Genomic DNA, 16,722 nt, shown 5'->3' with positions numbered 1-16,722 from the left:
TGTGTGTGTGTGTGTGTATGCTTTATACCAGAGTTACTTGGTAACTGATAGTGTTGTGGTTCAAAGTTAATAAGAAATACTAATAAAATCTGTAAGAAAACTCATTAGACATTCATTCATTTCAAACAGAGTTTTGGGGAATCCATCCATGAGAAAAAACAAAATTTCATCTGGGCACTGTGTCCAGAGAATGATTTAGTTCTCAAGTGTGCTTTACAGATTGCGGATCAACAAAATGAAAATGGTCTGAATGCTCTGGACTTAACCCTTACCAAGTGTACTTAAATGAAGTCTTTAGGAATCAAATTAATGTCTGCATCAGTTTGTTGCCTACAAAGTCTAGATTTTTTAAAATTAAAAATGACACATATAATGCAGTTCCTTGTGGAAAAATTTGAAGACAAAGATTAGCAAACTTTACCTATAACCTCAAGTACCTATTTTAGATTTTCAAAAAGATTGAACTCAGCAGTCAGAGATACCATCTGCAGTGTTTTTGGTGGCTGTTCACTTTAGATGAGTATGAGGGTGACTGTGAGTGTGTATTTACATGCATGGTACTGACAAGCACGCAAAACAATATTTACATAGCAAAGCAACACAGTAATTAAAGCAAGCACCTTTCTTGTAAAGACACATGTAATATAAACATTGGTGATGTCAGTAAGGCTACAGTCTTGACCTGTTATGCCTAGATTATGTACAGTTCATAAAACAAAGTAAAGACTATTGAGATGTTGGTATCAAGTATAGATGGCAGATGGGCATTTATGTGCTCATGAATGAAAATGTGGGGCCCAAGAAAATTAACCAGGGTTGGGAGGATACAGGTAATTCACCTTCACGTCAACATTTCTCACTCTACCTTACCATCACCTGACTGCTTTATCTTTGGGCTTTGGTGGTTGTTCACTGGCAATTTCTCCTTCATGTAATTCAATAATTTATGCTGATAGTTGGATTATTTTACTTTTCAGGGTCTTGTAAACCTTGGAAGTCAATGATAATTCAATCAACAAACAGAAAGGGTTTGTTCTAGTTGCTAGTCTCATAGGTTCTCTGTTTCTCCTAGAATATCTTCTTGTGGGTGGATGAGCAGGCGATTAAATATGTCTTTATTTAAATCATCAAAACTTCTATAGAAACTTTAGAACACAATACTTAAGTGGGTGACCACTGTTTACATAAGCATACTTGTACACCCCACCCACCTCTTTCTTGCCTATGAAATACTAACTCAGAATCATTTTAGTAATCCCAAATAGTCACATCAATAACCCCACTACATAAATCCATTTTTCATCATTAAGTAACTCCCATCAGGGAATAACATCCCACAATAATGAAGAAATAGGTGGGATTCTCTTAAGGTTACTGAATGCAGCCCGTAACATTGTGTGCTAACCAATTCTTCTAGAGAACTTAACCAAGTTTTGCTTCTTGATTTTACCTTCTTCATCTTTTTCCATTTTCACACTCAACAAATGAGTCACATGCAGTGCTAGTTCTATTGCCAACAGTGGACACTGAATAAATAGCACAAGGTCAGTGGTGAATTTTGAGATGCTGACCACCCAGTAATAGACACAAAACTGAGAGATACAACCCCTGGAAGTTGTTATGCTGTGTATCAAGAAATGGCATCTGCAAGTTATCTCAAAAACCCACCAAACTCACTGCTGTTGAGTGAATTTGGACTCATGTTGTTGTTGTTAAGTGTCATTGACTTGGTTCTGACCCATAGTGATCCTGTATAAGGCTTCCGAGGAGCAGATGATGAGCTGTAACCTTCAACTTTGCAGTTCAAATGGCTTTGTAATCTGGTGCATTAACCCACAGTGCCACACCAGGACTCCAGTTCTCACTCATTAGTGACCCTATATAGTATTTGCAAGAATGTAAATCTTTATAAGAGCAAACAGAGCCATATATCTTCTGTAGAGCAGCTGGTGGGTTTGAATCACCAATACTGTGGTTAGCAGTCCAATGTCTAACCCACAGTGTCACCAAGGCTCCTTGGAGTTGTCTCAGGTGACTGTTAACCCTAGACAGCCACTCCTAGAAAACAATTATGACCCACGATAATAGGTGTCCTTATGTGGTGCTGTAGGATAATGCACTGGACCGAAAGGTCGGTTTGAAACCAAAGTTGATGGGTCAAACTCACCAGCTGCTCTACACAAAGCCGCCATGATTTGGAACCGACTAGATGACACTTAACAACAACAACAACAACAATGGGTGACAGTCCAAGGGTTATACATTTTCCCCACTTTTCACTTGCTTCCCACCACTCACAGCCAGTGAGTAGATTCTGACTCATAGCAACCCTGTAGAGTGTTTCCAAGTCTGTAAATCTTTGTCGTTGTTAGGTGCCATTGAGTCGGTATTGACTCATAGCAACCCGATGCACAACAGAAGGAAACACTGCCCGTTCCTGGGCCAACCTCACAATTGTTGCCACGTTTGAGCCCATTGATGCTGCCACTTTGCCAATCCATCTCGCTGGGGGTCTTTATCTCCTTCTCTGACCCTCCACCTTACCAAACGTGATATCCTTCTAAGTGACTGGTCCCTCCTGACAATGTATCCAAAGTATGAGAGATGAAATTTGGCCATCCTGGTCTCCAAGGAACACTCCGGCTGTACTTCATCCAACACAAATCTGTTTGTTCTTTTGGCAGCCCATGGCACTTTCAATATTCTCCTCCAACACTATCACTCAAATGTACCAATTCTTTTATGGTCTTACTTATTCACTGTCCAGCTTTCACATGCATATGAGGTTATTGAAAATACCATGGTTTGGATCAGGCACATCTTAGTCCTCAAACTGACATCTTTGCTCTTTAAAAAGGCGTTGAGCAGCAGATTTGCCTAATTCAATCTGTCGTTTGATTTCTTGACTGCTGTCTCCATGAGTGTTGATGGTTGATCTGAGAAAAATGTAGTCTTTGACAACTTCATTCTTTTCTCCTTTGATAAGAATGTATAAATCTTTACATGTGCAGAAAACTTCATCTTTCTCTTGCAGAGCAGCTGGTGAGTTTGAACTGCTGACCTTTCAGTTAGCAGTCCAGTGCTTGTCCTACAGTGCTACCAGAGTTCCTTTTCACATACTTAGATAAATTATACTTAGCAATGAGGGGAGTGATTAACTTTGCAGTCTAGGATCAGAGGTCCCTGGGAGCATCAAGGGAGAAGAGCGGAGAGCAGGACCCTACCCAGAGAAGCAGTGATGCCTGAGATGGAGGCAGAGATGATGACGTGGAGAGATGGAGCAGCTGGGGACTTTAGACCCAGAGAGGGAGAGGGGCTGTGTGCTGACGACCGGGGAGGGGGGCAGGCTTGTAGTGTATACCCTTTGGTTGGTTGATGATGCATGGCGGGAATTGTAGCCATGACAATGAAACAATATACGATAGAATGAATGTAAAACTAATGTTCTCCCATGTAAACTATCATATAATTCACAATAAAACATTAAAAAAATACTACTTACTATAAGACTATGCTGACACTTTATCAAGCATATTTTTATTAAAGCAAACACTATCAGCTTATTTAGTAAGTACTTAGATTTTTTTTTTTTTTACTTGACACTTAGTTGTTGTTAAGTGCTTTCAAGTTGGTTCCGACTCATAGTACAGGGTTTCCAAGTAGTGGCTGGTTTGCTTGAACTCTTGATCTTGTGCTTCAAACCAACCTGGCAATCCAGCGCATTAACCCATAGCACCACACCAGGACTCCTGACACTTGGTTGTTGTTGTTAAGTGCCGTTGAGTTGGTTCTGACCCATAGCGACCCTGTATAGGATTTCCAAGGAACGACTGGTGAGCCTGAACTGCTGACCTTGAGGTTCAAACTGAATTTGCAGTCCAGTGCAGTAGCCCACAGTGCCGCACCAGGACTCCTGACACTTTTTAATACCTGATTAATTGTTAAAGATTAGCTTGCATGTAAAATAGGCTGACATAGTAAAATGTTACTAACATTTAGTTTTTTTTTTTTCTTTTTTCTTGGGTAACAACTTTATTAAGATATAATTCACATATCATATAATTTATCCCCTTAAAAGTGTTCAGTTCAGTGGTTCTTAGTATAATCTGATTGGAGTATATTCAATCACTGACTCTAACCATTTCCAGAACAGTTCAGCATCCCTCAAAGAAATATGATATTCTTCAGCAGTCATTCCCTCATTCCCTCCTCCCTCCTGCAGCCTCAGCCCCTACAATCACTAATATACTTTGTTTATTCTTGACATTTCATCTACATGGAATCATACGTGTATGGTCCTTTGTGACTGGCTTCTTTCATTTGGCCTAACGTTTTTGAGGATCATCCATGTTGTAGCTAACATTAATTTAAATTAAAAAAAAAAAAGAAAGCTTCTATGCAGAGGCTTGAGTGGAAAGAGTAAGTTCTGTATATTTTCACCACAAATTATGCAGTAGGCTATAAGCTTGACTTCTTGGTATACACTAGATTCAAGATTTCTCTATGTAGATAAGATAAGAAGGCTGGCTAATTTAATTCTGTTGAGTGGGTTATAACAGTATTTCATATTTTAGGAGCCTACAAATGGGTATCTCTTGTCACTTGGGCAGATACACAGCCATTAATGAAAAGAAGAACATAAGGCAGATGAACCTCAGTGGTAAATCTATAGCAAAAGCGCTACCTCGCAGGAGGAGAGTGACGCTAAATTCAGAGACCTTTTTCATGCTGGGTAATCTCACTTTCTGTATAGGATTACTTGCCTAACAGAACCAGTTTTGCCATCTTAAATTGTAGGTGGTATCAGTGGTAGTGGGAAATACTTTGGACAATTCCTAGAAGTGAAGAAGTTCCATGTTGCTGGTTCATCTTGTGGAACAAGCAACTCAGATCCCACAACGAATCCTGAGCGGTTTTGGTCAGGGTTGCTGTCTTTGTTGTTGTGTATGCTGACTTACAGTGACGGTATAAGGTTTCCAAGGTGCAGCTAGTGGGTTTGAACTGCTTATCTTGTGGTTAAGAAGCTCTGGTAGCGTAGTGGATTATGAGCTGTGCTGCTAACCAAAAGTTTAGCAGTTCAAATCTACCAGGCACTCCATGGAAGAAAGATGAAGCTTTGTGCTCCTGTAAAGATTTACAGCCTCACAAACCCTATGCATCATTGCTATGAGTTGAAACCCACTCCATGGCACATAAACACCAACACCACCTTGTGGTTAGCAGTTCAATGTTTATCATACAGCACCAGGACTCAGGATGAGAATTCTAAATAATTAACATATGTAATCATTCTTCTTTTATGAATCTCCTTAATTCATCCCTCATCTCCAGACCCTCAAAGATTTTCCTCAACCACACGGGCACCTTTTATCTATGCCATTTCATTATATACTTAGAAACCATGAATGGCTTCCTCTTAACCTTTCCCAGCGTATTAATTCTGATTCATTTTACAAGGAATTCTTAGTATTAGGTATCAAATTCTTAATAATGATAATTTTTAATCCTCCGATAAATACTTTATTCATCCATCCATCCATCCATCCATCCATCCATCCATCCGTCAATTCACCCATGTATTTAATTAACACATAAGGACCTAAAGTAAATAAGACATCAGTCACAAATTTGAAACAGCATTTACTTTAAAGAACATTTTTCATTGTTGTCTAAAAACTGTCTGGGGTGAGAACAACATTCTAATTATAAAAATATATCTTCAAGCACTCAAGCAGGTCATATTCAGTTATTTTTGTGAAAACAGTTCCAAATTTCTAGGAGCTTTATTCTTATATCAAACCTAATTTTATTTAAACTTCATAGATCATAATACACACACACATATATTGAGTGAAAATGTGTTACATTCTTTTCTAGATTTTGCTATTTTAAAGAATTGTGATTCCTTTAAATCAGCATCCATGCTAATGTTTAAAAGTTGTAAGCTAATGGGTAAGCTACAAGAGCAATAAATTACAAAAACCCACACTTGTGGGTCAAATAAAGTTACAATATGGCTTATCTCATATTTAATAGCCTTCTTTGTTTGAACTAAACCTAAGTCATTCCACAAAAGATCTGAGATACCTACATATGCTTATATTATGATACATAGAGTTGGATACATCAATCAGCTTATATGAATTGTAATTGGTGCTAATTTGAAATAGACAAACGACATGTTTGTATAGTTATCTTTGGTTTTCTTGTTTACCTTTTTTTTAAAAAATTCTGGTTTACCTTTAAAAGTAAACAATATCACTATTAACAAGTTTTGTTGATCTCATAAAAAATCATTCTTCTTGCCCTTTTCTTTTTTCTTTTTATCATCATTATTACATCACCATTATTATAGATAGAGCCTGTCTATTTTTCTCTCTATAAACGTACAAGTGCAGTGGTAGGAAGAGCACTGGACTGCTAAGTGTAAGGTTGGTAGTTCAAACCCATGCTGCTCCTCAGAAACCCTATAAAGAGTCACTATGTCAGAACTAACTTGACAGCATGTAACAATAACATCTTTTTTTTTTCCCCTTACGTTTTACTTTTTATTGTGACTTGAGTGAAGGTTTACAGACAAGATGATTAGTTTACATTTAGCCAATCACACACTTTGTTTCATCTCAATGATTGCAATCCCCGCCATGCAGCAAAAGTGATCAACTTCCTATGTGTGGTTCCTATTTCCATTCCACCCACCTTTCTATCTCTTCTCAACTTTGTCCTTACGTAAACATTGCCCTTTTGATTTTGAACGATTGACCCTACCATCGTGAGCAGACCTTACTAGTGTTGGACCCCCCCACCCCTCTATATCTATCAACTGCTTGGCTGAAAATTGAGCCATGAGGGTGAGTTCCTTTCCAGACCTGAAGAGTGGTTGAGGATCATAGTCTCAGGTTCTGCCAGTCTCTTTCTGACCAGTAAGCCTGTTGGTTTCCTTGTTTTAAATAATTTAACAACAACAATATCTTAACTTTCATCTTCTCTTGGCAGAGATTGCTTCAACCATTTTTCCTCCTAATATGTATCCTCAAGCACAGCTTCCGCAGGGGCTCTGGTCCCACCAAATTTTTTCTAGAACAGCCTTTGTCTTCCTGCCCTTCCTATTCCACCCTCAATGAATCTTTGAGCAGCTTACTTTAACTGGGTGCTGGGGGACAGGAAACATTGGACTTGCAAGGTTATGAACTCTAGAGTGTTGTGAAGTGGGGAAGGACGAAGAAGCATAAAGAGGGTCAGGTCAGAGGCATAAATACAGAAAAGGGAAGACATAATGACAAGGGGCCCTGGATTTCCACTATCTGGACATTTTCAAATAGAAAGAGGGGCAAAGTAAGTTTTAGATGATTCTTTTTGACTCAAGAATCTTCAAAATAAAAATATATACCTGTTTTTAGGGCCAGGCTTTATCATAAAATAGTTTCAAACAAAAAAAGTCCCTAGCTAAATATCCTTTCTTTGTCCCTGCAGACTCGAATTTCAAATAGTCGACATAACCTTTTAGTCCACAATTAGAGATAAAAATCTTGATGCAAATTACTAGGAGAGGGAACAGATTGGTATAACAAGTTGCAGTGAAAATTTTAATCAAAAGGGCACACACACTGGCAGTCTAATGCTTGGTTTCAGTGCTTTAAAAAATCATAGTCCACTTTTAAAAGCAGATTTCACAGAAAATCGAATTTCTTTTTATTTTTTCTTTCTAATAACATGGTGTAGTGAATTATTTAATGTCTGTTCTAGTCATAGTCTTTGTAAACTCCCATCAAACAGCTTTTCCTGATGGGTCTGAATAAGAGAAGGTGGAGGAAGATGCTGATAGCTTATATGATTCAGTTATTCAGTGTTTGTTAACAGGGTTAATTAAGAAAACTTGGATCTCTAATGTGGGTATAAAATGAGTCATCTCAGAAGCAGGAGGGGGAATCTCACTATCATTAAGAAAGATGAGTCAGGAGTGGAGAGTGTCCGTTGGACCCCAAAGTCCCTGTACATTGACTCTCCTTGACCCAGGGACAGAAAGCTGTGCCACCGGAGGAGTATCAGAGGAGCAGCAGCAGCAGAAGAGCCAGAGCACAAGGCTGAGCAGAGGGCTTCCTGTGAAGCAAGTGAAGCTGAGTAACTGTGGGCAGGAGGCTTGCTGGCTGAGTACGATGCTTCCAAGTGCTTCACTGGGGGAGCCAGGTTTGCTGCCCGACGCAGCTGAAGCCAAGTGCCTTCAGGATGAGGTTTACGGTGGAGTGGATTGTTCTTTGGGAATTTATCAGCAGTTCTAAATGCACTTTGTAACATGGCCAGATAAAGGCAGAGGCCAGGCAAGGGTTCCAAGGGCCTCAGAGAAGCCTGCCTATGGGCATGGCAGAGTAGACATTGTCCTGACTGTGAGTGCAGTTCCCTGAACATATCTGACCCTGAATTGAACTTCCCTTGTAAACCACATAACTGTGAGCATGGTGTCTCAATATGTAACATTTGAACTCAGCCAGGCACCTCCACCACCCCCTCAAATAGATATGGTACTCTCTAGTTCTCTGCAGCCAGCACCAACGCTAAGGCTTAATACTGATTACCATTTATCCTTGCTCTTGCATTATTTTTTATTTCATAAGTAAGGAAAGGGTTCATTTAATCTTCATCATTATAAGAAATGAGAAGACAAGAGTAGTTCAAGAAAGTTGAAAGATAATGTATTTCTTTATGAAAGTTAGAAATATTCTTATTATACAACAATAACAAAACTATGTTGTCTTGGTTGAAAATTCAAATTAAGCATCTACTATGAAACAATCCTGCCTCTTCCTCATTATTGTCAGCTCTCTGGTACTGTAGGCTTTGTAGTTTTAGAACCCTTTTACCAATGAGATTATTTCCTGTTCTAAAAGAGGGTGTTATTCCTTTCCTTAACGTTGGTTGGAACTGCAGTGTTGGTGGTTCAAACTCACCAGCTACTCCTTGGAAACACTATACAGGGTCACTGTGAGTTAGACCACTTGCCATCACTGAACAATAACAACAACCACAACAACAAATACATAAGCAGGAGCTCTCAGAGTACAGTGGTTAAGCACTTAGCTACTAATGCTATAATTATAAGTATGTTGTGTGAGTTCTGTGTAGTTAACTGCTTTGTGGGAGAAAGCTGAAGCAGTGTGCTTCCATATGGAGCAGTTATTTGTTATTCTATATAGTTGCTCTCAGTTGGAATGGGCTCTGTAGTATATATAAGCATCATGAAGCTCTTTGACCTAACACTGTAAAGTGCACATTGACTACGACCACAGGATGTACCTGCAGTGAGATTGGTACAGTTTACTGAACAATGATAGTAGCCTGATGAAGAACGCAACAGGCTCTCAATCATTAGTGTGAATCCCTTTTAAAGGGAAGATACATATACAGTTTATTTGACAGAACTCTCAACCTCAGCACTACTGGCACTTTGGACAAGAAAACTTGTTCTGTTGACCCTTTGTACTCGCCTCCCTGCCACGACTTTTCTAGAACACTTTGCCTTCCTGCTTTCTGGAGAGGGAGCGAGGAAGAAGTGCCACTGAATGGCTGGAGGCTGAAGGCTTTGATACAGTGGAGGGGTGAACATGGACAGAAGAAGGACATGAAAGCATGACTGTCTGTGGATAAAGGAAGGGAGCATGAGGGACCACTCAGAAAGGGCATTCGTGCAGTCTCCAGATCCCAGAGAACTCCCTAAAGTAGCAGGTACCGAGGAGCTGAGATAAGAGTGGTACCAAGGACAGTGCATGGAAGGTCAGCAGTCCTGAGGATCTGAAAACTAGAAGGATACAGAAACATATAGGGCACAGGGAGAGAGGAGGACACACAGATATGGGCCACAAAAGTCAGGCCAGAGAGGATGGTGGGAGTGCGGAGGAGTGGACCTCAGACTAAATGCATCTGACTGTTGAGAAATGAGAAAAAGCTTTGGGCTTGAGTGTGAAAAGTATTCTTGGAGGGACTTAGGCAGTGAACATGAAGCCCCTTAGTGCCACCAAGCCTTACCAAGTCTGGCAGGCAGCCAACTTCACTTGATCACCCCTCCTACCTATCATTGTGAGGAACAGCAATTGATGCATTTCAAGGTGAAGTCAGTGAAATCTCTGAGAAGGAAGTCTTTGACAAGATCAATGCCAAATTCTCAGGAAAGGAAAGCAAGAAGAGTCAACCCATGCTTTTGTCTGACTTTGGACTTAGTCTGAAAATTTCTCCTGTTCCTTTGCTTCCATTTCTGGCAACTTCTCACTAAACCTTTTGAATAGCAAATGAGCTTGGTATTTAGGTTGCATTGTATCTCTGAGAGGTGCTATCTCTTTATAGTATATTAAGTCTCAATGCCCAATTTGGAATACCAGTCTTACACAACCATCCCACAATTACATAAACATGTAGAAAAATCTCTTAATGCTTGAATCATTTAAGTATTACATTTTAAGGGAATTATGTGTGTAATGTTCAACCATTCATTTGGTGGACTGATCATATTCATATATGAGTATGTGTTTAAATTCAACACATTCAATTAGAGGGGAAAATGGAAACAGGGGACAGACGACGAGGAGGAGGAGAGGGAGAGGGAAGAAGTGATGGAGTGGTAAAAAGAATGAGGGAGGGAAGGGGGAGAAAGAGAGAAAAGGAGATGTAGGAGAAATGAAGAAGAAAGGGGAGAGAAAGGGAAGTTCTAGAAGAAGGGAAGGGAGGCAAAGGGGAGAAAAATTTAAATAGCATGATCTGCTCATATTTAAGCTTATGGTTGAGAGTAATTATGCAACAAGATTCATAAATCTAGTTTTCCTTTTTTGGTTGCTTCTCCCTAAACTGAGTTAATTCTTGAGCTTGAATACCTGCTTCTCATGTCACAGTTTTTTTCTGGACTGATTTTGGAAACTCCCCTTCCTTTTCTGTAACTTTAAAAGAAGCCAAAGCAATTCTAGTTAGATTCTTTGGAGCTTAACTCTTCTTTTTAATACAATCCTCTTGATGTGGGCCACTTCAAACATCCCCTCACTTACAATATAATTTTCATTTCTAATGTTTACACAATTATTCATATGGAATTAACAGAGCTACAGAATATGAGGAAAAGAGACTTCATATTTTGTCTCCAAGACAGGACCAATGGAAGCAGTTCAGAGTATACATACAGTTGTATGTCAACTTTCTGCTCCAGTTATAACCTTTTCTTTCTGCAAACTGAAACTGTGGTTGTAGAATAGGAACATGAACAATCAAAACTCAAATTCAATAGGATAAGCTCACCCACATCTCCTTGATCCTGGCTCAAAACCAGGAAATGCATATTCTCTTGGACATAACCGGTTTTGATAGAAGCACTATCATAGCTTTTGAATACAGAACTCCATAAAGCAAGATGCTATGTAGAATGTCAATGAAAGAATCCTGTGAAGGAGAGTTTCACAGGACAGACACACCAGGGAAGGATTCTGGTTAAGCAGAGAAGCTGACTGCCCTCAGAGCAGTCAGATTCAGGCTGCTGGAATTTTGGAATGTAACTGGAATTTCTGGTGGGAACAGTCAGTTAAAAAACAAAAAGAAAAAAAGATGTCAAGTTTCAACTACACTGAAATCATTGCCACCAAAGAGAAGGTCTCTTCAACTTTAACTATGTTGAAAACACTGCCAAATTGAAGGTCCCTATTGCCAATCCTCCGCATCTTCCTCCTGAGTAGTCCCCTCGGGAAAATTATGTGCTTAGAACTGGCAACCAGGACTGGTTTTAAAAGAACAAACAAGAACTGTGGTACTTGAAAGTCTAACAATAAGGAGTGGAGTGAATGCTAGGGTTCGTTTTATTTGTCACTCTGCTTTTTAAAAACTAAAATAATTGTTTTTTCATGTTCTATATGAAAAATAAAAAATGACACTATATTCTGCAGTTCAGATCTCCTGAACATGGAAACTGTATTAGCTTTTCCTTCTAATTCTTGAAGATTTATTTGAAATGCGATTCCACGAGCTAAATTCTGATTCCTTCTTAGCTCACGTTCTCAAAGTTTTGCTTCTCCACTTGGCTACAAAGGTAAAAATATAAGAAAAAAATCAACAATACACACACAAAAAAACTGCCATTAAGTTTTCCACTTAAGAAAACCACTCTTAAAATTGGGTTGTGTAGCTTTCCTGTAGTTCATTTATGTACACTTACAAACATACTTAAAAAAAAAAAAATACAAGATTAGGATCATTGTCTACATTCTAGAAAACTCAGATAAAATTCTAGAATAAGCCAGGAAGAAATAGGAAGGAAAACTTTTAGCAAGCTGCATTATTGAAGCGTTTATAAAACTATAACAACAGCAACCACTACTGATGAAGCAATTATAAATTTGATGAAATAGATAAAAACAAAACAAAACAACTGGAATAATGAGGCCTGCCCCACTGCACACCTGCTTATAATCTTAATTGTGTCTTAATGAAATGCTACAGAGGTCTTCCAACAGCAAAAATCAATACTGGATCAATATGGATAGACATGTTGGTCATGACCTTTTGTCCTAAGAAACAGTTAGCAGCTGGGTTTAGTTTTACTGGGATTTACATAAAGACCTGTAATGGTAAATAAGAGCACATTTAAGAATATTTGCTTGCTCTGATTTAGTAAGTTTGGCAGGTGGCAGTGGCCTTTGCTGGCATATGGCTTTGAGAAAGAAATTACATCAATATATGCATACGATGTGTCTGTCCCTAGTTCATGCATCAAGCTAATTAGTAAAGAACCTCTGGTTTCACATTTTAGAAACAAATGTTCCTCAGAGCTGGTGAAAGAAAATATAGTGAAAAGAGAAAAAGAAAAAGACTTAAAAGAGTCTGAAAACTTTGACAAGGAATTTTTTACAATAGCAAAATGCCTGGATAGGGAGACAGACACTAATATTTTCTTGTGATCCTACACCACTATGAAAGGCATATCCAGGCACATCGAATGAGGCATTACTGATTTCTCTTTTTCCAAGAGAATTACTTAGAATAGTAAATAAAATAGCACACCCTCAATTTAGCTCAAATATTCCCATCAGGAGACTTATACAGTGCACCCCTTTTAATAACTGACAAGTTCTGATGCCGTTCAGAGGTAAGTGAGACAAAATGGAAATATGGACCGATGGCTCTGAATATGTTTCATGCCACCCTCTCCTTCATATTTCACATTTGGTAGCTACAGAACAGCATCGTATATGATAAACACTAAATGTGGGTCTCAGGAGGGGTTTACTTTTTAAATTTGCTTTGTTTTCTTAATGTTGTTATTGTTGTTAAGTGCCATTGAGTTGGTTCTGACCCATAGTAAGCCCGTATAGGTTTCTCAAGGAATGGCTGGTGAGTTTGAACCGCCGACCTTGCAGTTCAAACTGACTTCTCAGTTGAGCGCTTATCCTACAGCACCACACTAGGACTCCTGCTTTCTTAATAGGTTACTTCAGATTGAAGTCACATTAAGAACAACAAATGATAGTTTGTATATAGGAGTCACATGAAATAAGTGCACATTAGAGTCTAAGATAAATTTCATTGAAGAGACCCATGTTCTTGCAGCTTATAGAGCTTAGTTCTCTATGCAATTATAAGAAGCTTATAGGCTTAGTTCTCTATGCAATATCTTGTAGATCATATGCAGGAAAAACAAATGAATTTCTGGCATATTTGCACTAGAATTTAAGCTATTTTGAAAACTATTTCTATATAGCTGCTCCTACTAAGTTCCCTCTTTGCTTCTTCTATTTTATTTTTGGCAATATAAGAAATGTTCTATTGGTAGAAAATTAAACAGCACTGCAAATGTCTGTTGGGATAAATATGATATTGCAATTGTTTTAATATTGGATATTCTCAAGGATATTTCACTTGATTTGATATAAGCTCATTTGACACAATGTTAGACTTCAGGGACAGAATGGCAAGGTAAAGTATATCAGTTTCTTTTTTGAGTTTTACATTGTTACAGTTTGGTAGTTAGTTACAAGTACAAACTTTGTAGTTTCCATAGTTAAGTAAATATGCTAAAATTATTGTTTTTAAAACCCACATATCAACATCAGAATACTGTTACAAGTCATGAAAATATTTTAGAGTTAACAAAAATAAACTTTTATTATGGAGGACCAAGAAAGAATTCAGTGACTTTTCAATCTGAGCCTGAACTAGGGAAAATGATCCCATTTAACAAACAACATAACAATATTCACTTTGGGCACTGTTTTTATATACATACACATCCAAAACACAGTCTAGAAAACCAACTCAATCCTGCTTTCCCATGTGAAGGAGTAAAGTGCTTGGAAATCTTTCTTATTCACGGAACCTTTCAATCACCTAGCAACCTCTTTAACTGTTGTTTTTAATTTCAAATCCTCAGCCTTCAAATTCCAAGCTTTGACGAAGCTGATGCACACTGTAACTTTAAGACGAAATGGAAACAAACACGGAGACTTTGAACAAATTTGAGTAGAATGGTCCCTACCTTTTTTTGGAGAGTATGATGGCGACTGCACTTGAGAAAAAGTAGGTTTTTCTTCAGTGAAATATTCAGGTTGGCTGTATTGATTCAGGGCCATATCCAATTCAGAGTCCTTGCTTTTAAACATGTTTCCAGGGAAACTACAGGTATAAGGCTGATTCACTGCCCAGGCCTGTTCCATATATATGTTGTTACTGGGCACAGTCTGAACATCACAACCACTGTAAGCCGGAGTGTCTTCAAAACACGCGTAATAATCAGTGGACTGCATGTAGCAACTGCTGCCGGCAGCTTGGTGCAGTTCATATATTTCTTGCATACAGTAGTTCATTTTGTTACCCTGGCTCAGCGTCTACTTTACATATACACACATGCTACACATGCATTTACCGGCCCATACACCCGAGAGCTGGGCATATACGCTGAGAAGCTTACATACATACACATGAAATGAGAAGGGAGATTAATAACCACCACCACCACCACCAACACAGCAACACAGCCTGTTTCACTTTGCAATCACACCTGATGTGCTACAATCCTGTTTCAGCTGAGGTGTATTTGGAGCTCTTCTGTCATTTAAACATATTAGAAAGCCAATTTATAACTATCAAAGGTCTTAAGCTGTGATTGCAGCTAATTACTGGGGAAGATGACAGGGCAGGTAAGAATGACCTCTACTCAGCTAAAGGAGTGACAGCGAGAAGGTTCCTCTTAGTCTGATGCCTGGAAGATTCATTTTATATGCTGTTTTTAACCCTTTTCAATATGATTAGAAAATGATTACTCAACTTAGTGCATTGTTATGTCAGTTGAGAATAAAGTATGGAACATTATACAGACATCTTAGAGAATATCTGTAGGTATACAGTAAATCCTAAAATCAATAATCTAGTTTATTAGCATAAACCAGAGAAAATCTGGTAGTGACAAACCTGATGTCTTACTCCAAAGCATGAATTGAGTTGTACAAATATCAGTGGTTCAATGTGTTGTTCAACACTACTGATTGATTCTTAATAGTTGGAGCCAATCACCTTTGAAGTCCTGGTGTGGCATTGTAGGATAAGCATTGTATTGTTAACCACAAGGTTGGCAGTTCAAAACCAACAGTTGCTATGAGTCGGAACTGACTCAACGGCACACAATAACAGCAGTCATGTTTGATGACACACAAGTCACACTGGTTTTAAAATGTGAAATGCTGCTGCGGTCTGTGAGACATTCTGATTCCGTCCTTCACTCCTAAATCGTTAACATTAACCTACATGACATATAAAGTTTCAATAACTTTGCTCAATTATGTCTTTAGGTTTTGTTTATAGGTCTATGTGGAAGAGTGTGTGGAGAATTCCTCTATATGAAGGATATTGATTGTGCTTAATAGCACTCATCAATACTATACAGAAAACTGGACATTTACTGCTTTACTCCTATCCAAACCTGTTTTTGAGATTATTTTCATTTTAATATGATTTAACTACTGTTTACACATTCGGCATTTAAAGATAAGGATCTTAAGGGGGAAATGTATGAGGATAAGTCAAAAAGTATTGCTACTAGGGCTCCACAGTGAATAAGGAAAACAGTGAAAGAATGATGTATTTCAATTATAGTGTTGGCAAGGAATATTAAAAGTATGATGGGCTGCCAGAAGAACAAAGAAATCTGTCTTAGAAGTACAGTCAGAATGCTCCTTCAGAGCAAGTTTGGCCAAATTTGTATTTTGGACATATTATCAGGAGGGACCAGTCCCTGAAGAAGGACATGATGCTTGGAAAAGTGAAGAGTCAATGGAAATGAGGAAGACCTTCATCAAGATGGATTGACACAGTGACAGCAACAACGGGCACAAACATAATGACAACTGTGAGGATTGTGCAAGGCTGGGAAGTGTTTCGCTCTGTTGTGCACAGGGTCATTATGGGTGGGAACAGAGTTGACACCTAATAACAACTACTAGGATTCCAGTTGATATATGTACCAGTTTATTCCAGAAAATAAACTGGAATCCTTTAAAAACAGTGGGTGGCTGCAGACAAGTTCCCTCAGTAATGTTATTGTTAGGTGCCGTTGTGTCAGTTCTGACCCATAGTGATTCTAGAGACAACAGAACAGAACGAAACACTCCTCTGGTTTGCACCATCCTCAGAATTGCTACTGCCATGGCGTCAATCCATCTCATTGAGGGTCTTCCTCTTTTTTTCTTTTTCTCTCCACTTTACCAA

General features: G+C 38.6%; 1 protein-coding gene across 2 annotated transcripts in view; it reads right to left on the bottom strand.

Moving 5' to 3' along the window:
* The window catches only part of THRB (thyroid hormone receptor, beta), a 549,876-nt gene that overhangs the window by 51,360 nt on the left and 481,794 nt on the right, over positions 1-16,722 (bottom strand). Inside the window, exon 1 of one of the 2 annotated variants that reach the window (XM_006851625.1) lies at positions 14,498-14,928. The exons of the other annotated variant lie outside the window; for it this stretch is intronic. Within the exon in view, the coding sequence (XP_006851687.1) occupies positions 14,498-14,825 (328 nt within the window). The 5' untranslated portion in view covers positions 14,826-14,928. Of the gene's footprint in view, positions 1-14,497; positions 14,929-16,722 lie in introns of those variants that run through there. 2 annotated transcript variants of the gene reach the window in all.

Source organism: Chrysochloris asiatica, unplaced genomic scaffold (assembly GCF_000296735.1).
Source record: "Chrysochloris asiatica unplaced genomic scaffold, ChrAsi1.0 scaffold00030, whole genome shotgun sequence".
NCBI lineage: Eukaryota > Metazoa > Chordata > Mammalia > Afrosoricida > Chrysochloridae > Chrysochloris > Chrysochloris asiatica.
The sequence above is the reverse complement of the archived record's forward strand: the minus strand, read 5'-3'. Positions and strand labels throughout refer to the sequence as shown.